The sequence below is a fragment of the Xiphophorus maculatus genome, chromosome 23 (assembly GCF_002775205.1).
Source record: "Xiphophorus maculatus strain JP 163 A chromosome 23, X_maculatus-5.0-male, whole genome shotgun sequence".
Lineage (NCBI taxonomy): Eukaryota > Metazoa > Chordata > Actinopteri > Cyprinodontiformes > Poeciliidae > Xiphophorus > Xiphophorus maculatus.
In genome coordinates, this window is record NC_036465.1 from 21,408,955 (window position 1) to 21,435,057 (window position 26,103).

A 26,103-nucleotide genomic window follows, 5' to 3' on the forward strand; every position below is an offset into this window, starting at 1 on the left:
AAGAGGATTAGGGCCCCTAAAAAAGAAAGAATTCTGACATTAAAGTCAGAATTCTGAGATTAAAGTCAGAATTCTGAGGTTAAAGTCAGAATTCTGACCTTCAATACACAAACTCAGAATTCTGAGTTTAAGGTCAGAATTCTGAGGTTAAACTCAGAATTCTGACTTTAAACTCAGAATTCTGACCTTAAACACAAACTCAGAATTCTGAGTTTAAAGTCAGAATTCTGAGATTAAAGTCAGAATTCTGAGATTAAACTCAGAATTCTGACTTTAAACTCAGAATTCTGAGATTAAAGTCAGAATTCTGAGATTAAAGTCAGAATTCTGAGATTAAAGTCAGAATTCTGAGTTTAAAGTCAGAATTCTGAGTTTAAAGTCAGAATTCTGAGATTAAAGTCAGAATTCTGACTTATCGGGGCCCTAATTCTGACATTAAAGTCAGAATTCTGAGATTAAAGTCAGTTTAATTGGTTTAAATGTTTTTAAACCAGTTGTTTTGCATTTCAGTCTTATCCAAGCAGAGTATCTTCCACAAATTCCCTTGGTGCCAATTGCAGAGGGGACATCCTGCATCAGTCTGTTAACAGATAACAGAATAGAATTAGCAAAACCATTACGCAAACATGCAACAGAAAGTCCATTTGCAGTAGCCTAAGTTCAAAACACATAATTTAGCCCAGATATTGGAACGGTCTCACTTTGAGTTGATTGACAGTCAGGTCAAAGCAATGTCCAGAAGTCCAAAAATTTATGAAAAAGGAAAAAAAAACTTGCTCTCTTCATGCAGAATCTGCTGGTACCGTTTATTTAAAAACCTAAATTTACCTTCTCATCGACTGATGCTGGGCCTGGCTTCAGCAGGGCTCTGGAAATAGACGTCAAAAAGATTTTGTACATCCAGGTTCCCTTTCCCAGGGGTACTCAGACTCTGAAAGGAAGCGTTTTTACAGATTTTAAAATATTTGTATAAATCTTGTCTGAATTTCTTAAAATGTGGCTTGTTATGGTTAGAACTAAGTCTAGTTACCTGAAATAAAGGAGTTGTGGGTGTCCTCTGATTCAGGAAAAAAAACTAAAATATTTTTTTCTACATATTAAGATCCACTGTCAGTGGAGATTTAATTCCCCTCACTAATTTGTACAGTAGATTACTCTTAAGTTTAAGCTTCCAACAATCACTATTGTGTTTAGTCTGATGTAATTGAGTGTAGAAATGAGACTCAATAAAATTTCTATGACAGAGAAACTTGCTCTGTTGTAGCTTTTAAATACTTGAACGATCTATGGAATCAGATTCATCGGCTGCCGCCGAAGCCTATAAACTTTCACCCATATAATCGTCAAATCCCACATGTACAAAGTCCACGGCTAACATTCACCTCACCTGTTAATATTTGCATGATAATGTATCGCCATGTGTCCGTGGTGCTTGGTCCTTTCTCCATGTCAGCTGTTTGACACTTCGTTGGAGTTGACCGGATAACAATGAGCAGCTCTTTCAGGCCTTCTTCAGCCTGACATTGGCTGTCTTGGCAATGGGATTCCACACACATGGTGATATAGCCAGCAATGAGACTCTTCAGGAGTGAAAGATAAAAACAAGTCTGCTTTCAACATGGAGAAATAAGGAGAGTAATATATTATATTTACAGGCTCTAAATTTAAAAGGTGTAATGACCAATGTCTGTGCGGTCAGGGCTGTCCTAATTTGACTCATAGCTTTGCATCATGCCTGAGGAATTCAGTGGCCCATGCATACCACCTCAGAGCGAACACGTGGACTAAAACCGAACTTAAGGCGGATTCTCTGGAGATTCCCTCCTGTTAACGTTTGCCAGACCTCTCTGCAGGCGACCCGAGCCCTTATTGTGCTGGCCGTCAAAATATGAAGAGAATATTTGACACAGTATGGCATCAATAAGAGTTCAGACATGTAACCAGCAATGAGTGATTCAGGATCGGAGACAGCCAAGAACTTGATCCTGCCAATAACTGTTGTCTCAGTAGCCAGACACACACACACACACACACACACACACACGCACACACACACACACACACACACACACACACACACGCACACACACACACACACACACACACACACACACACACACACACACGCGCACACCCCCACATACACAAGTTTGTATTTCTACCCATATTAGGACATGTGTTGACTTCCATTCATTTTAGTAACTGTGTTCATGTCTAATACAGATATTCTCCCTAACCCTATTCATTACTATTGTATACCTAGACCCTAACTTTTACCAAAACCTAATAGATAGATAGATAGATAGATAGATAGATAGATAGATAGATAGATAGATAGATAGATAGATAGATAGATAGATAGATAGATAGATAGATAGATAGATAGATAGATAGATAGATAGAAACTTTATTAATCCCTTTGGGATTTTCCCTCAGGGAAATTGTAGAAACGGTTGTATTATGTGCTCATTAGTCTTAAATCTAACCCCTAATTACAAAAACAGCACTTCTTCTTATGGGGCCCAGGCTTTGGGACCTATAAGGAGCAGCTGGTCCTCGAAGTTGTTGTTTTGTTTTTTTTAATGGGCCTTTTACAAAAAAAAATAAAAAATGGCTAAACACAGACACACACAGACTCCTGTCATTCCTTCCATTCCCATTGATCCACCGCCCAGCTCCTTGTTGGAAGAGGTGAAGAAGGACAGCGGGTAAAGTGATCAGGCTATGACATCACTCCCAGACTACTTCATTTTCAAACTCTCATAACTTTCATAGAAACAATGACAGACTCCTAGTATAAGCAACAATTTCCTGCCTGGACATGAGGGGTCCTGGGACACTCAGATGACTAGACAGGTCTAGACGAATAAGTTCCACTATTAGCAACAAAAACCCCAAAAACAACAAACAACCCTTTCTGAGCTGGCTTCAGGTTTACTTCATATAAAATAATAATGAAGGAAGACTTATCTTGCGACCCTCTGCATAATGTAGCACTCGGTAAAGATCAATAACCATGAGAACATTTACTGATTTCTAAACAGATGAGTCAGGCTACGTTAGATTACTGCTGCTGGACGAAAAGGATATGAAAGCCTGCGATGAAGCAATAACCGGGCGTGACAGGTAGGCACGCACCACCTGGTGGAGGGAAGGAAGTCTGTATGACACACAAGTGTAAACACAGTTGTAAGGATTTTTACAACCCGCACCAATTATTACGCCCTGAGGTTGCTAGGCAACAAAATGAATGCAGGGTTTCAGGTGTTCTCTCGCATCTCAGATCGCTTCTAGTTGTTGCTTCTGTCATTCTTTTCTCCGTCATGATGACCTCACACACACACACACACACACACACAACACACGCAGACATACACCCACTCACAGTTTGTCCGCCTCTGCTGGGTTGAAAGGAAAGCCTTTTAAGGGCATGGGAGTGAGTATTCAGGTGACTCCACCAAAGGGGCAAGAGTGACATTCTGTTTTATTCCTTTAATATACATCTTCACCAAATGTTGCAAGGTTTAAGATGGAGTGATAAAGAAATAAATAATAATAATAATTTTTAAAAATCCTGCTGAAGGCGTGAAATCACATTGTGTCATACTGTAGGTCAAAGTTTTGAAAAGTAACATAAATACAGGCCTTTTCAATAAATTTGAATATTATTGGAAAGCTTGTTAACTTCAGCACAAAGTGAAACATTTTAAAAATAAAATAAAATAAATTAAAATTCAACTTTTAATGAACTGCTGTGCTTGTTTAATATTTTTTTAGTCAGGGATAAACATGAGGCTGCAGTAGTTCTGAGCTGACTCCACATGGTAAGTAGCATTTTATTGTAAAAGAGTGGGTTTTATTTTAGTATTAGGGGGACGTCTGAAACTAAATCTTACTATTAGTGTTCTTAGATAACTCAAACTTTCTTGGAACCCTCCCATTAAAAGGAGGTCATTCAGGCAGGAGTTATGAACACGAATGTCTGGCAGGGGACTGAAATGCCCACATGACCTAACTTCTTCCCCATTAATACATGCACTTATAGTAATAGGAATAATAAGATCACCCTTTCACTTCCGACTAAGTGAGCAACACAACCATTAAAGCCAACAATTTCACTTTTACAAACAATAGAGATCTAATCTCCAGTAGCACATGTTACTGGAAAATGTAAGGAAGCATCTATCCAGTTTATTGTTACCTAAAAGTCTGTCTTATCTAGCTGCCAGGCCCATGCCACCCACTCTCCTTTTTCAACATTCCTGATATTGGACAATGCAGAGAGGAGTTTTTTCCAGTGAATAATCAGCTGTGCTGTTGGTCCACATCAAACGTGGCTCCAGGGTCAGTCTCACCCACACATTCCTGGGTGTGCCGTGCCTTTATAGACCTCCTGGGGTCGACACCTTTCAATATAGAGAACAGATCACAGAAACAGAGCGAAAAACAGACACTGATGGAAAGAGACCAGTGACCAACTGATGATCTCATGGTGTGTTTTGTGTGTTTGACTGAAATTCGTTGGACTCAAATGTGATGTGGAGGATGTGCATGGGAACTACATGTCCTCCACCTCACAGCCTTTCTTTGTAAAAAGACAATCGTATAAACATTACTATTGTTATAATATCTTTTTTTAAAGTACTGGGTACTTCAAAGACAGTTTGCAAACTTCTTGAAAGAAATAAAAATAAATTTGTTGGATAATCTGGAAAGAAAATGCTGCAGAACTGGTTGTTTCAGCTCAGATTATAGGAAATACTACCCTGTAAAAACTACTGGGGTAGATCAAAGTCACATGGAAATATGTGGATTTGTCTAATAGTCATTTTGAAAAAAGGCGTGTCAAGAGGTTTACACAGATTAGTGTGCTTTTCCAAGGTGTGCCTTTCATCATTCTACAGGTTGTGAAAATGTAGGTGTATGACAATAAACGGAGATATTTAGTTGACACTTGCAGAAGTTAAAAGGTGCCAGTCTAGGCTAGGGCTTGTGTTCTGTCAATGATTAATATATATTTTGAATGTTGCTATGTAGTCATAACACACGTATTAGTTTGCCAGACAGCTATTAAAAGTTTACATAATCATTAGTTAATTTATACTACTCTGTAGTGATAATGGAAGTCTCAGTGATATGTTTCCGGCTCAGTTATTATAATCAAGCTAACTCTCATGCTATTTTGTCTCCATATGGGAATGTGTATGCTTTAATCTTATTTCCCCCACACCTGGCAGTCACATACACAAGAAGCCACCTGCAGACCATAAACTTTACCGTCAGCCACATTAAAGGATGTGGTGGGTACTTACAATTGAGCTCCTGGACATAGTGAGTAGGCGCAGGTTTAAGAAGAAAAGTCGTAAAGTTGCCTTCATGTTTTTGGTCCTACTTACACAGAGTAGGCTAAGTAGGTTATGTGCAACTTCCTGGCATGATCTTTTTTTCTACCTTTGGTCAAGGGGTCCCCCTTGTGGTCACATTGTGCTTCTGCAGAACATCGCTTGTTTTTCTTTGTTTAAATAAAATCTGACAGCTTAAAATTATAATTTCCTTTCAATAAGCCATATTATCAGACTCAAAATTAACTCATGGGTCTACAAATCTAGTCCTCGAAATCTACTGTTCTGAAGGTTTTGGATACATATACATCTGAATCAAATGCATGTTACCAGGATTTTGCCAAACTCTGTGGCATGGTGAAGAGGTAATTCAATCATTACATTAAGATAGGTTGGAGCAAGGATGCATCTACAACCTGAGCTGGAGGACAAGGTTTTGAGACCCCTAATTCAGCCCCTCTCAACATTAGGTCGTTATTTGGTGCTGCACAGTGACCTCTAGTGGTTTAAAATTCAATATGTTTCATATAAACAAAAACATGTTTCTGCGGTCATCTTCAGTACCAAAGAATAAACCATTAGTAATCATCATATTTAAGCAATTATTAGAGATAATACATGCTTCATATATCCATTTATAATTTTCCTGAGTATTTAGCTAGTTTTATGATGTAAAAATCCAATTTTCTTTAATAATTTGTGTCATGCACTTTCTCCTAGAACAAACGACAGCATTGTTTAGTTGTAAAAAAAAAAAGCTTTAAAACATGAACCTATTTAATAATTCAAAGTAACATCCTGTAAGACTAAACTAGAGTACTATAGTTAAATTTTTGTATCTTTTTAAAAGTGCAATTATTAGGGAAGAAAGACTAAAGAGAAGAAATTTGACATTTGACATTTTATTGAGAGTGCTGCATTGTGTAGCAGACATCATGTGCACAAACTCACTCAACTTGTGTAAATGCATTATTAAGATAAATATGAGGTCTTTTCATACTGCATTTTCAAGTTTCTGTGGACATTTACAGACTAAAAACACATCAGTAAATTAATAATCCCACAGATGTTTTGCTCCTGTGCATCCCTTTAATCATCTTACATATAAAAGTTTAAGTAATAGTTTGATAAACAGGTCATAGAAAAGCCCCACACACATGTATTTCTGAAGACACCAACCTAAAAATCTTTTTTGTAAAAGCAGCTCAGCAAAAAGTATAGCAGCATCAGCAAATAAACAACAGCTAAAGAATTGCGTTCTTCAGCTGTAGTGTCAAAACTCAAATAACATCACAGACCAACATTAGCCACCCCATTTATACATAGTGTATTTTAAACTCCACAGGCTCCAGGAAGGCGGCCTCTGCCCTCTATTTCAGGACCTTTTCCCCCCAGTCGTGGGTAAGTTAGAAGTATGCCTGTGGTAATAGTCAGGTGGGGTGGTATTTGGGCTTGCATTTATTACACTTGGGACATAATACATATTCTCAAGGTACCTTTGGTCCAATGGTCGGTGGTTTTTGGGCTCTGGCTTTGATCCCTGTCCTGACGGATTCCTGTAGCTGACCCCAGACCCACTTGGATGCATTGGAGGTGCAGCAGACACCTCAGGATATTGGGGTGGCTGAGGCTGAACCTGGGGGTGAGCTAATGGGGGAGGAGCAGCACAGGGCATGTATTGAGGAGCCGGGGCATAGATGTTGTGGTTGTGGAGAGGCTGGAAGTGGGGTCCAGCAGGAGGGTACAGGCCTGAATGTGACATTGCCTGCTGTGGGATGAGCACTTCCACATACTGACCAGTCTCTGGGTCGAACAGCATTTTCCTAAGGGGCTGCACAGGCACCTCAATATAAAAATACTTCCCTGTCTCAGGATCCAGGAGTACTCTACGTGGTGGCTGTGCATAGCTACTTTCTGAATACACACTAGAGCTATCGCCGCCATATTCTGACCCATAGGAGGGACCCATGCTTTGGGGGCCACATAGGTACTGAGGATCTATAGGAGGCAGGACGGGAGAGTGGCTGTGGCCTGGATCACTGTAAGGAGCCCCAGTCAGATTTGGTGGCTGCTGATGGGGAGATCTGTGAACAGGAGGCCGCCGAGCTCCAATATGTTGCTGTGGCAGCAGAGAGCGGTCAGCAGGGCAGGCCTGCATGAGTGAAGAAAGGGGACCACAGGCAGCGGAGGGATGGAGAGGCTGGTACATGGATTGTGGTTGGTTTGGACCAAGAGGGCTTGATTTTGGAGATCTTGGTTGGTAACCCAATGGCTGCATTTCAGGTCTACAGTGGAGAGGGGGCTGAGCCACTTGGTAAGGTAGTGCCTGACCTGGAGAGTGTGGCAGACCAGGTGGGGTAAGGTTATGGGGACTGCGATGCTGGTGAGGAGAGGTAGGACCACAGTGAGAGGGGTAGCCAGCTGTGCAGGAACAAGGAGGACGGGATGAGGGTTGATACCGATTTGACCTCGCTGAAGTCATATCAGGAAGCAAGAGTGGACTGAAGCTCTCTCTTTCGTCGTAGCTTGGAGGGTCATCTGAGGTATAAAAATGTTGATCGTCTATTCTTTGGGCATGCTCACTGGAGACTGTTCTTCTGTATGGTTGATGAGTGTACTTTTGAGTTGTGGAAACAGCAGGCACTTGCTTCAGATTGTTGGAGCTAACAGGCATAGTTTGCTCATGTTCACATGTCGCCCTAGAACACTGTTGACCCTCTGGGTCCATTGAAGTAGATTGGTCAACTTCAGATAGAGTAGATCCAACATTTTGATGTGGATTTGGTTGTGGAACAAGTTGCTGGGCTACATCTAAACCGGTGTCTGACGTTGTAGTTAGGGATTCAGGTTTCTTAGCATGCCTGGAGCTCTGAGGCGAAGCAGTAGATTGTTGGTGCTGACCTTGGTCAGTAACTGCCTCTGTGTCTGCACATGCTGTTGACATGTTAGAGATGCTGGTGACATTGGCTGCTGTTGTTCTGTGAGGTGGTGGCTTAAGGTTTGACACAGCAGATACAGCAAGCTTTCTTGAATAATTTGATGCAGAGGCAGACTCATTGGAAATCTTCCTGTAGACTGTAGGTGAGCTCACTACAATTGTCTGCGGTCTCTCCTCATTTCGTTGTTTTCCACTAGAGGAGGCTGTTGATGCTCTCTGTGCTTCACTTGTCACATTTCCCAAATCTCCAGGCTTAAATTTGCAGTTTGGTTTCGGAGGCACTGCTGGTTTTTGAGAGCTTTTAGCTATAGATTTCACTTCAATCATTTGAGGTCTGTGGCTTCCCAAAGATGATGAGGAGATTTCTTTTTTCTCTGTATCTTTTGATGGTGACCTGGTCTCACCTGGCTGTGGTTTGAATCTTCGTATTGCAGGAGACCTGGGGGGGAAAGTAGGATCAAGTCTTTTGACTGCTTCAAAATCTCCTATAGTGTCATTTTGTTTGGTGATTGTTAGTGTTTGGTCCATTGTGTTCCTTTTTGTTGTTGCTGTATCTTTCTTTGGAGGTTTAATGCTAACTCTCTCCTCTTCTGTGGGCTTTTCCAGGACATCTGCACTTTCAGTCATTGCTGAGGGGCCAGAGGTGGTGGAGGATGAGGAGAAGGTTCTCCCTCTGTGAGAATCAGGAAAAACTTTTTCTGAAGGAGGAATGGTCTGAAGAGGGATTTCCAAAGAGTTCACATGCTTACAAGTAGGTCCTTTACCTCTAGTTAAGTTCTGACCATCGCTCACCACTGCGCCAATGTCAGCTTGATAACCTTTCTCCTTTAAAAGCATTGAAACTGAGTGGCCAACACTACCACCAGATGCACCGCCAGAAACAGGGGGGATAGGTGAGAGAGAAGCAGGAGCTTTGATTTGGGCAGAAGTCTCTTCATGACTTAAAGATGCAGATATGTTGGATTTATTTGATTTCTCTCTTATTAAAACTACAGCAGTGGACACCTCCCTCTCCTTACTAGGCAGTTTAGGGAGGCTTCCAAGCATGGGAGGTTTTCGGTCTGTTCTAGCCAATGTGGGTTTGTCCTCACAGTCTGGCACTTTGTGGATTTCTGTCACATTCTTTTTCTTTTCTGCTGTGGTACTAATATTATGTTCACCAAGCTTTTGGATCATCTTCTCTTCCATTGTGTGTTTTAGTCTGCTCTCTATTGAGTTCGCATCTGGGGAAGACAACAAAGAGCTTTGGTTTTTATTGCCCAAATCTTTCTTCATGTTTTGCATTTTATTTTTGTCATCTTTCCAGCATACAGCCTTGCATTCGATTTGCATTGGCTGTGGACCAGATGGAGAATTTCTTTTATTCTGAGTTGAATGAAGTAATGTTTGATGCATTGAATCTTTTGCTTCATCTTTCTCTTCAGGTGTTCTGTCGACCCTGACCTCTTCTTCTCTTTCTTCTTTCCTCTCTTCTCTGCTAGCCTCCTTTAATACATTTATTTTCTCCTCTACTGGCACCTCCTCCCTTGTTTCCTCATTGCAGTTTCCTTCATTGATGCCTGACTGGTTATCAGGACTAATTGCCTTGAAGGACAAGTTGTATGTATTTTTCACAAGCCGCCTTACATCTCTAACTTTGTGAACGGGAGCCTTAACGTTATCATCCCCGTCCCCTTCATCCTGTATTTTGTCTTCTGCTTTGGTCTTAGTATTTTCTTCCTTCTCTCCAGCAGATCCATCTGGTGGAAAAGATTTGCTTTCTGCCTCTGGAGTGAGACAGACATTTAGTGAGGCCTTCTTCTTTTCCACAGCTGTGAGTTTGATCTCCTGTGTTTTAGATGTGCAGGTATCTTTGTCTCTTTGTTGAAGTTGTCTGTGTTGATCTTTGTTTTCAACTTTTTGATCTCTGTTTGTTCCTCTTGCCAGTGTGTTGACAGAAGGACGTTCTGAGGGAGCTGCTGTGTCCCACGCAGGTGCTTTCCCTGGTGCACCTACCACAGTTTCATGTGTTTGCCAGGACTGTAAACCACTTCTTTTACCCTCAAACGGTATACTGCAGTTGGATTTTATCTCTGAAGCTGATGATTTAGTACTTCGAGTTTGGGAATCAGCTTCTTCACTGTCAGTCTGGGAGAAGGTGACACTTCTGCCACTGCTGGATGAACTTGGTCTATAACTAGATTTTAATCTGTGGTCGTTAGGCAGGGCGGCTTGATCCTTCATGCCTGTTTCTCCCCTCAAAGAAAGTCTCTCAGATGAAAGGCTGTGATCTGACTGAAGACTGGAACTCAGATTACTAGAGTCAAGTTTCGGTGATTCTTCAGATGGTGCTGTTGCACTCTCTGTTGGTGGGCTCACTTCTTCACTTGCTTGCTCATCAGGCTGTCTGTCAACACCTTGCATCTTCTTTGACAACACGTTCTTGATGAGGCATGAAGCAATCTTGGTTTTAGAGTATGTTTCATCCATAGAAGCAGATTTCTGGAGTTGGGACTGTCTTTCGTTTTGCTGTGAGAGCTCAGAGCTGCTCTCATTAGGGGGAGTTTCTTGCATTGCTGCTGGTGTACTGTTTTGCCTCACAAAGATACCTCTAGGGTGAGTCTCCTGAGAGGGGCTCTCCACCATACCTGGTAGCCCAGGACTGCTATTTTCACTGCTCTCATCCTGCTTCCCTTCAGTATTATTCCTTCTCTTCAGTTGGATCTGTCTTTTTGGCACTCCTCTTCTTACTTTCCTGCAGTCCTCTCTTTCCACAGCTACATCTATGCATTCAAAGCTTCCTAACTCACATCTTCTGGATGGATCTAGGCAATCTAAACTGTGAGGATATTGCTGATGAGAGGAGAGTTCATCAAAGTCAAGCTTTGGTGCAGAACCTCTGAAGTCAGCATAGGACAGCCAGGCAGCATTGACCCCAGCCGGACTGTCATGAGTAGATGGTTGAGAAATGTTTGTAGACGAACAGTGGCTGGAGTTGTACATTTCAAGGTAATCTACTTCAGGACTTGACAGGCTGCGAAAAGCCCCATCTGTAAGCCACTTCACCTCATGGTCTGCTTCATCAAGTTCACTTCCCATACTGGAGCTGGAGCTCTGACATGGCCTGCTCGTGGACACACGTCGAGGCACACTTCTCCTGTCCTGAGATGTGGGAGGTTTTAGTCTTCTGCTGGCGCTGCAACTGCTGGGGTCTGGCTGAGGTGCAAGTTTAAGCAGACTGTGTTGTTGCTGTAGCTGTCTTGTCGCAGGGAGACTCTCTGAATAAGTATGTGCTGTTGGCAGTCCCTGGCGCGTCTCTCTGGTTGTGGGAGCTGCACTGCGAATCACAGGTCCTTTTCTATTCCTGGCATTGAATGACAGCTCAACCTGTTCCCCTCTGTAACTGGCAACCCCCTGCCACCCCTCTTCTCTTTCAGGAGCCTGCTCCTCCCTCTTTCTCTCTCTGTCTATCTCCCTAACCATTTGCCTCTCCATACCTACATCCCTCTCCTGCTCCAAAGGCATTTCTCTGTCCATCTCCAATTGCTTTCCAATTCTGACCCAATGGGCCTGGCTATTATTGTCAACAGGGTCAACATTGGGGTTTTCCCTATTTGTCGCTGCTTCATTTAAATTACCACACAGTGAGGATGCTATAACTTCAGAGGGGCTATTGCTTCTGTTTTGCCACTTTCTGTGTGGTTTCTGAGGGGCTATAATGTGAACAGGTGTAAACCTGGTAAGAGGTGGAGAAGGAGTGCGCCGCCTGTTTATATGACGGGACATGTCCCCCTCCAGCCTCTCCCTGTCGTCTTGTATAATTTTGGGTACCAGCTGTCTTCTTGAGTTCTGAGGTGTGCAAGTCGAATTTGGTAGATAAATATTACTGTCAAAATTCAGGGAGTTAGAGGGGACCAGAGGATGGAGCTTTTCCTGTCTTTGCCCAAACTCCTTGGATGCAGCTCTATGAACTCTGTGGCTTGCAATATTGTGGGAAGGAGACTTGATTTCTTCCTGAGAAAAGGGGGTTTGAGTGTTGTGTTTTTCCTGAGTGGAGATGGCTACACTTGATATTTCTTGACAGTGTTCTCTCTTTTTTGTCTCTCTTCTTTCTGTGATGAGTTGTATCTGTGAATTGTATGAATTTTTTTCTGATAAGACAGATATCGGAGCGCAAACTTCCACCACTGAAGAGTTGCTCTTTATGTCAGCAGTACCAGTTTCCAGTCTATTCTCTAATTTAAATGAAGGTGACACAGCTTTTTTTGTCAGATGTGTAGGTGATGGTATTACTATGACACCGGCAGTAATGGTCTCTGTTTGGAGCTCAGATGTGAGAGGAACAGGTGTTGTATACAGGGAGTTGAATTCTGGAGACTGTGCTGCTAGTGATTCCTGGAATATTTTCTCTGTAAATGGACTTAGGCAGTCATCTGGTGAACAGGTTAAAGATCCTGGTTCAGGTGAAGGTGTGCAATATTCTGGCTGAGGAGAAGGTGTTTGTTTTTTGAGCTGAGACAGAGAGGCAGAACTTTGGATGTCTGATAAATGTGGAGAGTTTCTTTGACTACCAGTGGACTGTGCTACACTGGTGTCAACACTGTCTTTACCAGACTCAGAGGACACAAGAAAATGAGTTGGCTCTGGGGAGGAGGTATGAGAAAGTCCTGGAAATGGGGAACTTGTCCTGCCCACAGCCTGAACAACAGAATAAGACACCCCTGCGATTTGAGGGGAGAAAGAGAAGCTTCTTGGTGACACAGAGCCAACTTGTTGCTCTGTGAGAGAAGACTCTGAAACCTCTTTGACTTGACAGGGCCACGTTTTCCTGATTAGATCTGGAGGGGGTGTAACAGCACCTATCTCAGGCGTGTGAGACGTATATTTTTGTTCTAAAGGTGAGCTGTTCTGGTGCAGTCCAGGTGATGGAGTTACTTGAGAGTGTTGTTCTTTCCTTCTGAGCTCTGGAGAGGAGGAGAAAATCCTTATTTCAGGGGATGGAGAATTGTACCTTCCCTCTAAAGGTGAGACTCTCTGATGAAGTTCGGGTGATGGATTTACTTGAGAGCTATGCTCGTTACTGAGCTCAGGAGAGTAGGATACAATCCTTATCTCAGGTGATGGGGAAGTATATATTTGTTGTAAAGGCGAACTGTTCTGCTGCACTTCAGGTAATGGAGAAAAACTATTACTAACCACAGGTGAAGACACCTGACTCCTGATTTCAGAAAGTATTAAACGGTTTTGTACTGTAGGCGAAAGAGCAGGCGATGGACTTCTTGACCCAGTGTTGGTTAGAAAGGCAGGGGTAGGCAAGTGAGGGGAGGTTCTTGTGTTCCCTATTCCAGCTGGAACTCTATCCTCTACAAGCTCAGGAGACGTGGCTACTGAAATGACAGGAGAAGGGGGCGTAGACCTCGGGCCTGGTGTGGAAACAGAGCTGCCTGGTCCAGTTGATAATCCTGTGTCCTGGCTCTGAGGAGTAGTCGTGGTGTCTCTTCCAGCAATAGAAAGATCTGAAATAAGTTCAGTGGTGTTGGCAGAATCTTTTATATCAGGTGTGGATTCTCTGCTAAAGAGATCAGGTACAGATACCCTCCCTCTTGAATCAGAGAAAGGAGGTAATGTTTGAGTGGTGGGGGAAGGAGAACTATTTCTGAGCTCAGGGGAGACTACCTGCCCTTCTAAGGGAGATTCTGAATCAACACCATGGTGTATAGAAGATGAAAAATTTATTCTAGATTTAATGTCTGTATAATCCTGAGAAAGGTCAGTGGGAGTCTCAGGTGATGAACTGCTGTTTTGATTTAACTGGCTGGCTTTAACTGGCTCAATTAAATCATGTGGAAGCGATGGATTTAAAGATTGATTTGAAGAATTACTCTGTCTGTCCTTGAGTAAAGGGGTTATTGTACTTGATTCAGTTTCTCTGTACGATTCCTGAATGTCAGGTGATAGAGGTGAAAGTCTTTTTTCAGCGGAGGAGGAGGATAGTGATGACAGCCTCCCTTCTGGATTGAAGGAACTGGGGCTGTTATATCCAGGAGAAGGTGTTGTCTCACCACTGTTGAGGCCTTGATACGATGGGGTGAGTGATGATGGGGTACTTGTACTGTGCAGAAGTACTGGGGTTGCTGTTTTTGGTTCAAAATTTGCAATGCTATCCTTAGCAACTTCTGGATGCTTTAAATTTAATTCCTTTTCATCTAATTCCCTCCCATCTGAATACTCTTTTTGCCGAGCAGGGCTGTAACACCCTTCTCTTGAATCATCAAACCCCTCCTCTCCCTCGCTTGATCCAGGTGCAGTGTGATAGCTGCCAGAAGAATCGTTCAAATCATCCACTTGTGGTGTGGTAGCAGCTCTTCCTTCCAACTCTGTCTGCGAAGGTACAGCGGGCCCTGCAGCAGGGCTGCTTGAGAGGGACGCTGACTCACCGTCGTCTCCAAAAATGTCACACAGGCAGGTGGTCTCAGAGATGACACTCCGCTGAGGGGGGATGTTGATAATGTCGAAGATTTCAACGTGGTTAGGGGTACCCTCACGATGGCACAGGGAAAATGTGCGGGGCGCACTGCGCATGAAGGAGTAGCTGTCCCCCTGGAGAGTCCAACTGTCCATCGCTACACCATGAGCTCCAAAGATTCACTGTGGCCAGTCCTGCCCGCTCCTCCTGTGGGCTTTTGGCTGGGTTCCTGCATAAAAAATAAAAAAAAATCACCTGGAGGGCATATTCATTCTACTACAAGTAGATTAGATAAAAATGACTAAGTTAGTGATAACAAATGTTGATTTGCACTATTTAAGCTTCATTTGGATTTAAAATGTCAGAAAAACAAAAATTAATAAAGTTACCATTTCCTATAAAGAAATGACACTCAGTTGATCTTAAAAAAAAAGATTATTTGGTTTTCTGACATTTACAAAATCTAAATGTATTCTTTAAATTATTCCAATAAAATAATACAGTAGTTTTATGTTATTTCACATTATCTTTGCAAATGTGGAACCCTTACTTAGTCTCACATATGGTAATAACCACAGAAACACACATGTTCATGCTTCATTATATGCACGAAGAGAAACTCTGACTGACTTGTACTGTACCTGCGGCCACTGATGTAGTTTTTCGGATGGTCCTGAGCTCTTCAGTAGTGAAAAATCCACCCCTCATTCAAAAAAATGGTCTCTCAAGTCTGCAATAGATTCCAAGGTAAGAAGACCTTGTTCATCTCCAGGACCAAACAGCTCCACATCTCTGACTGACAGAGCCAGACTGACTGGCTAACCTCAGAATGTGGAGAGCACTGCCATCTATTAGACTTGAATAGAAAAAGAAAAGAGGAGGAACCTCCTTAGACATATTACATCCCCTAATACTAATTTCTGCCCCGCCCCTCTGATGTGGCAGCAGGGAAAGAGCTTACAGCAAGTAGCTCAGATAATTTTTTTTTCTTCTCCAGACTGAGGTTCGCATGGGCATTGGCTTTCCAGTGTAAGCTGGGGTGGGGTACCTCATGGGGTGGGTGGGTTTATAGTTAGCAGCAGATGCTGATCAGGCCGGGACCAACGAGCGCGCCTGGAATCTGACACTTACAGCCAGCTCAGTCACATTGCTTCTCTATATATAGACCTACATTATCAGGGCCAGAAAGACATAGCTTTAGTTCTTTGAGTGGGTGTGCTGGTGGGGAAAGAAAGAGTAAATACTGTCCTCAAAGAATGGCATATTCATTGTTCACTTTGACTCGACTTTTAATGGGGTATTTAACACAGAGGGTGCAGTAAATCTAACTTTGCGTGCAGGTGTAAGTGAGGCTCTGCTGAGGAATGGCTATTGAGGGAGGTCAAAGGTTGACACAGACTATCCAACGTGGTCTCATGAAACACTCACTGCTGAGTTGGCAGCACTTGTATGGTAAAGTGAAGTAACATATTTTAAGCCACTTTTTGCCCTGCAAAGTCTACAAATGGCATTTTTCAAAAACAAATTACTCAATAAATTTTAAAATTATAATCTCATAAAGCAATTCCACTCGAAGTAGGTAATGATGTCATTTTACTATACTTATCCAAAAGTAGTACAATAGCAAGGCCTAATCATACTATACTGAGGGAGTCTAGACATATATGACAGGGGTGAAGTTAGATAAGCCCCCTATTCCTATTATAATACCTCATGTCATTACCAATTATTCTCAGTCATTAAGTCATTCATCGGCAGCTAGTGGAAAATCTCTGAACAAAAGGTTCCAGTTTTATCACATCTCACTGGTAGAACAACGTGCTATTTTTACTTTCTATGATGACCTTCAAATGGTACGCCTGATTTGAGCTGTCCATGTAGACATGAGTCTTGCTTCAAACACTTCGGATGTTTAGGTTTTTACTTTTGCTGGGATTCATTTTCCAAATGTGATAACAAACATATGAAGACATTTATTTTGTCATAAAATATAGACAAGGGGTTAGGTTGAAGGTAACCTAATGCTTTGTCTATAACCGGTTTACCGTATTGGTTTTTATTTTACAACTGCCCATTATTACAGTTGTGAGTTTTTAGTATTAGTAAATGATATAAAAAATTTAGAGGGTCTTTCCAGATATTACAAAATTCATATACAAACCTTTTTTACAATATTTCATTACTATTTTGTTTTTATGCTAATACAAAATTAACAATTAAGGTAACAAAAACAGGACTGATATGACAAATACCTGAGGTTTCACAAGAATCAGTCTTGTTTGTTTAAGATACTTGTATCAGACAATTTTATTAATTTACACAAGGAAATTCAATTACTTTTAATTAATTGGCGGACACATTTTTCACACCCTTTGCTCAACTTAATAAAGAAAACATGCAGGTAAATCTTTTAAAAATAAAATCTTTAAAAAATCTTTACTTGAAGCCTGACATCAGCCCCAGCTATGAAATTTGAAGGCAATTAGTAATTTCAAAGCAAACTTAGCTGCCAAGAACTGGAACAGCTTTTGACGACAAACAGACTTTTATTTTGGAATCAGCAGCTAACGCAGAATGCGACGCAGGAAGTTCCGCATTACGACTGCGGATGAAGATAACAGGCAAGTGGCTAAGGCTAATGTTGGCTAACTAATTAGCAGGATAGGTGAGTGTTTTTTTGCTCAAACTTTGCCTCTCTGTTTAGTTGACCTGTGCAGATGTTTTGGGTGCTGCGTCGATGCCAAACGATGAACACCGGCGTGTTGTCATTGTGCTCCCAGGTTGTTTGGGCCTCGTCAGTCGGCAGCAGGCGAGCACCGAACATTAGCTGCTCCTCCTCTCGTTTGTTTACGTTAGCTCTGCGGCTCGTCGTTTTTCCAAGTAATCTCACGAAATGAAAATACGAGGTTCTCAACTTTTGCGACGACACGGACAAGCTATTATAAACATTTCAGACTTCACACGAAACGAGCTACGTTTGTCTTTAACATGTAATAATCCGTTTGAGCTCTTGTAGCTGGTTAGCCAATGAAACATAGGTGGACATTTTCTGCACTCTGCTTTTAAGCCGTGAGCTACAGCAAGTATACATCTATCAACGGGTATAGCAGATTTAACTAACGCATTTTAATATTTATGTGCTATATCACCAATCATAACAGAAGTCCTAAAGTAGGAAGTAAATAATGTTTTATTTTCTTTTTTGGATGATTTAATTTCTCTCCTTTTTATGGGGATGTTTCGTTAGTAAACAGAAGGCCGCAGGATACTCTGACTCCTGCTAGGAGTGTTCGGGCCCTGTTTGTTGTCAGTAGTACTATACAAGGACTAACTTTTAATTTAGGGGACACCTTCTATGAATAGATTACTGCTATTTTCATCATCACACATAGAGTTTAAGTATTCAAAAGCATAAGCAGCAAATTTGCTACAATGTGTTCTCATTCCTGTTTTCTGTTATCTAAAAGTAGCATCTTAAAGAAACAGCTGATATGCCTGGATACAATCCCCCGAACAATCTCCTCTGTTTACCTCTATTTAATTTAATTTACAAATGACTCGTGTCTGAATTTTCCAAAACCTAACTGATACTAAAAACTGCCAAGATTGCATCCTCAGGAATGCTTGTGTTGCTTGATGGTGTGTTCACTGATTGGAGAAAAGATTGGACATTTAATTTGTGACCGGCTGATAATAAATCAGGCCAGGTGAAGTTTAAAATTGTCTGATTCTGGTATCCAAAAGATATCCTCTGTTAGAAAAACTTTGTTAACAAGACCAATTCATGTGTTTGAACACTGAAAATGTAAAAGTCTTTAATGTTCTGTTTATTGTTTAGCTTGTAATTACTTTTTACCACTGAAAGTCTTTTTCACCAAACAAAAAAATAATTACTAGGATATTTTATTTTAGAAATAATTTGAAATTAAAATGTATCAACATATATATATTTTAAAAATGTTTCAATTCTCATTAATATATACATAAAAAGTCTGAATGATCTTTTTGATATTTAAAATAAGGGGTTTGAGCAATGATAATAATAATAATGAGAAATGGCAGAAAGGACAAATGAAATGGGAAATGAAAATCAGTACCATCATTTTATATCTAATAATTGATCAATCAGATAAAAATGAGTCTTGTGCTGAAATAAAATCATCCTCCAGACATTGGATAAATTTTTTGTGGTCCTGTTCCTCTTAATTTCAGGTCTTTGCCATCGTGTGTGTTCCAGCCTCAACCATGGAGCAGTGTGCATGTGTGGAGCGGGAGCTGGAGAAAGTGCTCCACCGCTTCGTAATGTACGGCCACCAGTCTGAGGAGAGGCTAGATGAACTTCTACGCAGTGTCTGTGAGATACGTGCACAACTAGTTGCTTTTGGTGAGGAAAACATTGGTACAAATGGGGTGAAAACTGTAACTTTGGAAGATGTATGAGTTCTGGCATTTTTATAATTTTAACAGAAAATCCAAATCTGCTTCATCTTTATTCACTGTGTATGGGGCATACTTGGATTCTGATCTCATTGCTTTTTCTGTCCAGCAGGAGTACAAGATGCAGACCTATCAGTCCTATCCCAGAATATGGCCCAGTGTTGTAAGAATATTAAAGAAACAGTGCAGATGCTGGCATCTCGACATAAAGACATTCACGGCAGCGTGTCAAAAGTTGGCAAAGCCATCGACAGGGTAAGAAGAGAAAATGTTATTTTGTAAGAATAAAAGTTTTTACATGCGTTTACTTTACTTTGTCAATACGCCTCTCTAGAATTTTGATGCAGAGATCAGTGCTGTGGTGGCAGAGACAGTGTGGGATACTCCAGAAAGACAGAAATACCTTAGTGAGTCCATTGTGGAACACTTGTACCGACAAGGGATGCTCAGTGTGGCAGAGGATCTTTGTCAGGTAAATGAAAATCAGCAAAGTTTTGTCTGTATCGTGGCTTGAAGGTCTTTGAGATGTTTCCTTTGGCAATTGTCCAAATGTAACTCAATTTACACAAAATTCTATGTATAAAATTTAGAGAAAACATAATATTTCCATCTGCGAATTGTCACCGGTAATTTATCTTCTTATTTTGTTAAAAATTGGTTGCAATATTGTTGAAAAAAAAAAAAAAAACTTGGTATTTTTTTTATTAAAAAAGGAGCCTGGTATGGCACTGTTGTGTCGCATTGTGTTATTTTGAGCTTGGATTCTCCATTTCCAGGTCAGGTCACACGTGAAAATAGATCAAGAAATGTTGCAGTGAGCTGCCTCCAACTCTAGAGACAGTGATGTTGGTAATAGTGCTACTGTAGCTGTTGATCCAGGTCTATAAAATTATATACAGTCACAGATAAAATTCTAATGTTTTGTTGAAAACTTGTCCTGTTGAAAACAGGAGAAGTTTTAACCAGTACTGTGGTTTGTACTGACTTATTGTGCAACTAAATATTACTGACATCTAGTGGTTGATTGGAGAAAGATGCTGTCTAGATAAAATCTTACAACATATTGCATTTACATTATTTGGCTAATTTACTTTTCATTAAGTAAAAAACAAAATGAAACTCTTTAATATTTTTAATGTTTTTTCCCTTTATCTGATCATATTTTCTGCCAAAATCTGGTGTATTTTTGTTTTGCCTTTTTATGTTTGTTTTATTTTCTTAAGTGTTCAGGCTGTCCTGGTCATTTCACACCTTTTTCGTTTTGCTCTTTGTTAGTTTTGGTTATTGAAAATGAAATCTTTACCTACTGGGCTGTTTTGAACCAGCCATGTGTTAGTTTGTACCCACCAAAAAGGTGCTTTGTAACTACTTTTACAACAAATTATTTGTAGTAATTTCCTAAAATTAGCTCATAATAAACAGTAAGAGTCTGGTTTTGTTATTTAAATAAATATTGCTTGTTGTGTTATTTGGCTTTACCATATATAAGAAGAATTGACTGTCCTGAACATTGATCAGGATCACAAACAAGGACAGTGTGATATCAAGTCTCAAGAAAAAAAAATCATTTTAGAGTTTTATGAACATTTATCTCCATGATTCATCAAAATACTTAACCAAATGAAAAGCACTGATAAGCCTTAAATTAGCAAAGGAATGTTTGCAAGAAGTTTCTTGCTTACTTTTAAAATAAAAACAAAAAGTTGCTCCTTCAGCAAAAACACCTGCTTGTAAAATGGTATTGCAACCTCTGCATCATTTCATTTGCATCACTTATTAAATACAATAAGGTTAATTGTATTTAATAAGTTAAATACAATTAACTTATTAATTACTTATTTGTAACTACTTTTATAACCAATTATATTTCTTTGTAGTAATTTCCTAAAATTAGCTCATAATGAACGGTAAGAGTCATACTTAACAAACTTAACTTACTTACTTAACAAATAAGTTAATTGTGTTTAGGGAACTATTTTCTGCTGTATTTGCTTGCAGCTTTGTCCACATTGCTCCAATTTTAGATAAAAAAAACCCCATAATCGGTGGGATAAAAAAAATTAATTACAAATAACGTGCTCCTATGAATTAATAGAGCATAGATGAAACGAAGTACACATTTGTGTTTTTTCAGGAGTCCGGTGTAGTTATTGACATGAGTATGAAGCAGCCTTTCCTGGAACTAAACAGGATCCTTGAAGCTCTGAGGATGCAGGACCTCAGGCCGGCATTAGAGTATGGAAACCACTCAGACATCACAGTGATTCACTGCTGCGTACCTTACTTAACTGCGGTGGCCTTTCTCTTGTGTGTATTTCTTTTAGGTGGGCCGTCTCAAATCGCCAGCGTCTTCTTGAACTGAACAGCAGTTTAGAGTTCAAGTTGCACCGTTTGTACTTCATAAGTTTGCTCAGTGGAGGAATAGGCAACCAGATGGATGCCCTGCAGTACGCCAGGCACTTCCAGCCATTCGCATCCCACCACCAGAGAGGTCAGCAGCTGGAAGAGATTATGCAAGATGAGCTTTTGCCAGATGTTGATTTACCTTTTATGTAAACAGCTGAAAGTAGCTTTGAAAAACATAATTTAAACTTCGGTAGCTATTTTTTTTATGCTCAGTAGGATTAAGGTTGCATTTTGGAATAAATGTTTTTATAAAACTATCCTCCATTCAATTACAGATATTCAGATCTTGATGGGCAGCCTGGTCTATCTACGTCATGGCATTGAAAACTCCCCGTATCGCAGCCTGTTGGAGACAAATCAGTGGGCTGAGATCTGTAACATCTTTACCAGGGATGCCTGTGCTCTACTGGGGCTCTCTGTAGAGTCTCCACTAAGTGTTAGGTGAGTAGAAAATGGGTTGCTTAAAACACATAAACTTACTTTTTTCCTTTTTACTACTTAAGAGCAGTACTAAAAAGGTAATGCAACAATGAGTTTTGGGGTTAATCTTTTGTTTTTGCTCTAATTCCATTGAGAGTGACATTAAAAGCAGGTAGTGTTTTACAACTATATAGTCCAATTAAAAATGTATTTCTGAGACATTGCCAATATTTTTCATTTTAGTTTTGCGTCAGGATGCATGGCCTTACCGGTGCTGATGAACATCAAACAGGTGATCGAACAGAGACAATGCAGCGGAGTGTGGACGCACAAAGATGAGCTCCCTGTAAGTCACATTTTATCTTGATTCATCACCATGTCTTCATCCAGTGTGGGCTTTCAGTTATTTCCTTTTCTCTCTGCACATGAAGATTGAAATTGACCTGGGCAAGAAGTGCTGGTACCACTCTGTGTTCGCCTGCCCCATTCTTCGGCAGCAGACCTCAGAGAGCAATCCCCCCATGAAGCTCATCTGTGGCCATGTCATCTCCAGAGATGCACTCAACAAACTCACCAATGCTGGGAAGTGAGTCGAAATGAAGAATTTAACCACTTCGGCTTATTCTACGTTTTCTCGCTTTGCGGCGTCAGTCTTTAATGTGTTTAATTTCATGGGATAGACCAAAACAACGTAATGCGTAATTAGAAGAAATATGTTTAGTGGTTCTTTATTAAAAGAACAGAAAAGTGTTGCATGAATTGAAATTCTGCTGTCCTCAATCAGAACTTTGCAGAACAACTCTTTGCTTCAATTACAGCTTCAAGTATTTCTCTTTATCAGCTTTACATGCTAGCAAATGTCTTTTTCAAATAGCTGAAGCTCATTCAGATTGTATTTAGGTCTGGAAATTGGCAGAATTTTTCTAACGTATAGAAGTGATTTGACCAAAATCATTCCATAGTGGTTGCATGTTTAATATTGACCTACTGGAAGTTTAGTTTTTGCCACCGTTTCAAGACTTTGGGTTTTGTTCCTCTGATCTCCTCTTAATACAAGCTTTCCTTTTCCATTCTTCCATAAAGTCCACTTTTTTTCTGAGTTTATCCTTTCTAACCTTTAGATTTCTGCAGCCCCTTCAACAGCTAAGATGGGCCTCATGGAGGCCCATCTTCTGTATGTTCTGCTTTCTCACTCAGTCAGTTTAGATGGACGACTCTGTCCAGAGTTTCCATTTTCAGATGATTTGTTAAACGATCCTTTGGTGGATGTTCAAAGCTTTAGAAATTGTTTCATCACATAATCCTGCTTTAAACCTTTTAACTTTGACCTTTTTGCTGTGTTCTTTGGGATGCTGTTTGTTCATTAATATTCCCAACAAACATCTATTCTCTTCACAAAACAGCTGCTTTTATACTGAGATTAAATTACACACAAGTTGACCATGTTTGCTTTTTAAATTGACCTGAGAATTGCTATAACTTTATCTTTCTACCTCACAATTATGCACTACTTGGCATAGTGCGCTAGTTGGCGTGTAGCGTACAATGTCATTAGTATACAGTGAATTCAGAGTTTGCAGTGAGTCAAAATGTCTGAAAGTTCATTAGGATGTGAAATATTTCTGCAGCGCATTCTGACTTGCTTGAAAAGATGAAGTTGATCACCGAGCGTTAATTAAACATGCTGCTGTTCTCCCCCGCAGGTTGAAATGCCCTTACTGCCCCATGGAGCAGAACCCGTCACATGCCAAGCAGATCTACTTTTGATACCATACACTCTCCTCGTCAAGGATGAAGTTACCTGGAGCTCTCTGAATGTCCAGGACCCTTTGCTCTGGCCCCTGTCCTCTATCCCTGGCCTCTTGGCCTGTTTATTGTAAAAGCATTAAGGTTTTATCCCAGTGCTCCTCCGGACGGCCTCGGCAGTCCTGTAACCCACCTCGGACCCTCCAACTTTGCATAGCATTCAAGTCCTGCACGGTTGGTTGAACGAAAGCTTGTAGTAGAGTGAAGAGTCGATCAGGTTGTCTTTGTGAAGAAGCGCCTCCGAAAAGATCATAGAAATTCATTTACAAATGCCTGCAGAGTAATAGGCTTATCATATGTATTACTTTCTATTGTTTAGTTTTTTTTTGTTGTTGTTGCTTTTTTGACTTTTGGGTTGAACGAGTTGATTTTTTTTTTCTTTTTATTTGAAAGCAGAGGGATAATTATAAATGGGTTTAGTGTTTGAAGTAAATGGAGTAGGTAGGCAGAGTCTGCTTTCAGGACGGTGATAAGCTTGTATTACTTTTGAGATAACCCACAGAGTAGCAAACTCCACTGAATGCTGATAACATCCTGGTTAAGGGGGAGTAAACATGTGGTGATCTCCCTTTAATTGAACTCTTGATTGTGGCTCCTCCATGTTGTACTAAAGGCCTGAAAGCCACTGCTGGTTGATGAGTAAAACGATAAATTCCTCAGCGGTTGGAACAGCTCTCTTTCTTTCTTTCTTTCTTTCTTTCTTTCTTTCTTTCTTTCTTTCTTTCTTTCTTTCTTTCTTTCTTTCTTTCTTTCTTTCTTTCTTTCTTTCTTTCTTTCTTTCTTTCTTTCTTTCTTTCTTTCTTTCTTTCTTTCTTTCTTTCTTTCTCTTGTTCTGCTTTTGTTTCCTTCTGTGACTGACTGCACCAGCAAGATTTTCCTCATTCTAGAAGCCATTTGTCTTGTTCTGTGTGTGTATTTAACAAAAGTGACAAAAAGCAAACAAAAATATACAGTGTACTACTGTGAAATGTGTTCTGTTCCTATTTTCCTTCACCACCACCTGATATATAGTCATTACCTTGCACAGCAACACACTTAATCAGCACTATTGCGTAACTAAGATAATAGTGACTCAAAAGCCTACTCCACTCGTGCCATCGCTTCAGTCTGTGTATACTAAGCTAGCACGCCATGTGATTTGGAGATGTAAATTGGTGTGATGGTAGCCTTATAGTATGACTTGCAGTGACTGTGGGCTTGTGAAGTTTTACTTGTGGTGGGTGGGTAAGTCTTCTGGTCATTGTGGCAGTTGTTTCATATATAAATATATATACTCAAGAATGCCTCTGTTTGAGTCAGGAAAGTTACAGTAAGATCTTCACAGTTCCTCAGGGTTCATGTTAGTAACTCATACCACACTTTACATTTAGTATTTTTTTTTTTTTTAAAGTGCATTTATGTAAGGAGTCATATGTTACATTTTACACAGTTGAAGCTAATGGTTGGCTGTGGGAGTTCCTGGGGTTTGTACACGCCGTGTTTCATGCGTCAGGTTGAACTTGGAGGAGGTGTGAAGGCAGCTGGATGTACAGCACAGTTTGTGCAGAGCTGACGCAGGTTCCCGGCGTCCTCCCGGACATGTATGGTGATGTCACCTCACGTTCCCGTGAGGCAAGTTTCTTCAGCAAACTAATGCACCAGCATCGCTTCTCCCCCAAACCCCCCACACCGATGGCGCACTGTTAATCTCCGTTTCAAAACCGACTTTATATTCTGTTTTTATTTTATTCCCTCACTTGGTTGACAATCATTCACCACTTCTCTCAGTCTCCCTCCGGATAGAATGCGAGCGTGTTGTATACTCCTTATCCTCTAATTTTTGCTAAATGTTTTGCATTTCCTGCTTTTGTGTGTTATGCAACTTTTACTGTACATATTTATCCGCTAACATGTTTCATATATTTGCATCTGATATTCAAAAATAAAAAAAAAACCCAATATACTCTAGTCAGTTTTGTAGGACTGCTTCTACAGTGAAATACAAAAAGCATTCATTTTCTTTCATCGCCACTCGGTGGCGCTTGTGCTGCATTTTCACATCTTGCTGAAAAACTGTCTTGAAATTTGAGAATTTTTGGACCGTCTACTGGTGCAGAACTACTTTTTGCTGATGAGAAATATCCCTCCAGATTTAACCATCATTTTAGTTTTTGGATAAACAGCAGTGACGGGATCCAGCATTGCAACCCTCCCACAGAGTGGAAAACATGTGAGATAAGAGTCTTTTCTCATCCCACTTCAGTAAATCACTCAGCCTCTCTGGAGCTGTGCAGTTATAATAATCCCCAGTTTATATAACGCTTTAAATG

General features: G+C 40.5%; 2 protein-coding genes and 1 long non-coding RNA gene across 5 annotated transcripts; 1 reads left to right on the plus strand and 2 right to left on the minus strand.

The window, feature by feature from the left end:
* Positions 1–422: 422 nt before the first annotated feature.
* Positions 423–5,378, minus strand: LOC111607081. 2 transcript variants are annotated; one of them, XR_002752300.1, is made up of 5 exons: positions 5,313–5,378; positions 4,202–4,406; positions 1,388–1,580; positions 829–931; positions 423–580 (listed from the first exon to the last, which is right to left on the minus strand). It is a non-coding gene; the product is annotated as an uncharacterized LOC111607081 (long non-coding RNA). The 2 variants fall into 2 exon arrangements; XR_002752299.1 differs by lacking the exon at positions 4,202–4,406.
* Positions 5,379–6,228: 850 nt separating this feature from the next.
* LOC111607128 lies at positions 6,229–15,565 on the minus strand. The gene is made up of 2 exons (XM_023329040.1): positions 15,367–15,565; positions 6,229–14,954 (listed from the first exon to the last, which is right to left on the minus strand). Exon 2 carries the CDS (start codon positions 14,878–14,880, stop codon positions 6,718–6,720), a length of 8,163 nt encoding a protein of 2,720 aa, XP_023184808.1. The 5' UTR covers positions 14,881–14,954; positions 15,367–15,565; the 3' UTR covers positions 6,229–6,717.
* A 1,737-nt stretch (positions 15,566–17,302) lies between these two features.
* On the plus strand, positions 17,303–25,741 carry rmnd5b (required for meiotic nuclear division 5 homolog B). 2 transcript variants are annotated; one of them, XM_023328104.1, is made up of 10 exons: positions 17,303–17,390; positions 18,938–19,109; positions 19,272–19,417; positions 19,497–19,634; positions 21,297–21,397; positions 21,487–21,653; positions 21,844–22,009; positions 22,232–22,334; positions 22,420–22,574; positions 23,692–25,741. In XM_023328104.1, exons 2-10 carry the CDS (start codon positions 18,971–18,973, stop codon positions 23,753–23,755), a joined length of 1,179 nt encoding a protein of 392 aa, XP_023183872.1. In that variant the 5' UTR covers positions 17,303–17,390; positions 18,938–18,970; the 3' UTR covers positions 23,756–25,741. The 2 variants fall into 2 exon arrangements, with proteins under 2 accessions (XP_023183872.1, XP_005795457.1); XM_005795400.3 differs by having other exon boundaries at positions 19,275–19,417.
* The last annotated feature ends 362 nt before the right edge of the window (positions 25,742–26,103 follow it).

What these genes read in the sequence shown, in the direction of transcription:
- rmnd5b (XM_023328104.1), top strand. Translation starts at nt 18,971, where the DNA reads ATGGAGCAGTGTGCATGTGTGGAGCGGGAGCTGGAGAAAGTGCTCCAC. An exon ending in GAGTCTCCACTAAGTGTTAG is followed by an intron (nt 22,010 to 22,231) that starts GTGAGTAGAAAA and finishes TTTTCATTTTAG; the next exon opens with TTTTGCGTCAGGATGCATGG. An exon ending in AAACTCACCAATGCTGGGAA is followed by an intron (nt 22,575 to 23,691) that starts GTGAGTCGAAAT and finishes TCTCCCCCGCAG; the next exon opens with GTTGAAATGCCCTTACTGCC.
- LOC111607128 (XM_023329040.1), bottom strand. Translation starts at nt 14,880, where the DNA reads ATGGACAGTTGGACTCTCCAGGGGGACAGCTACTCCTTCATGCGCAGT.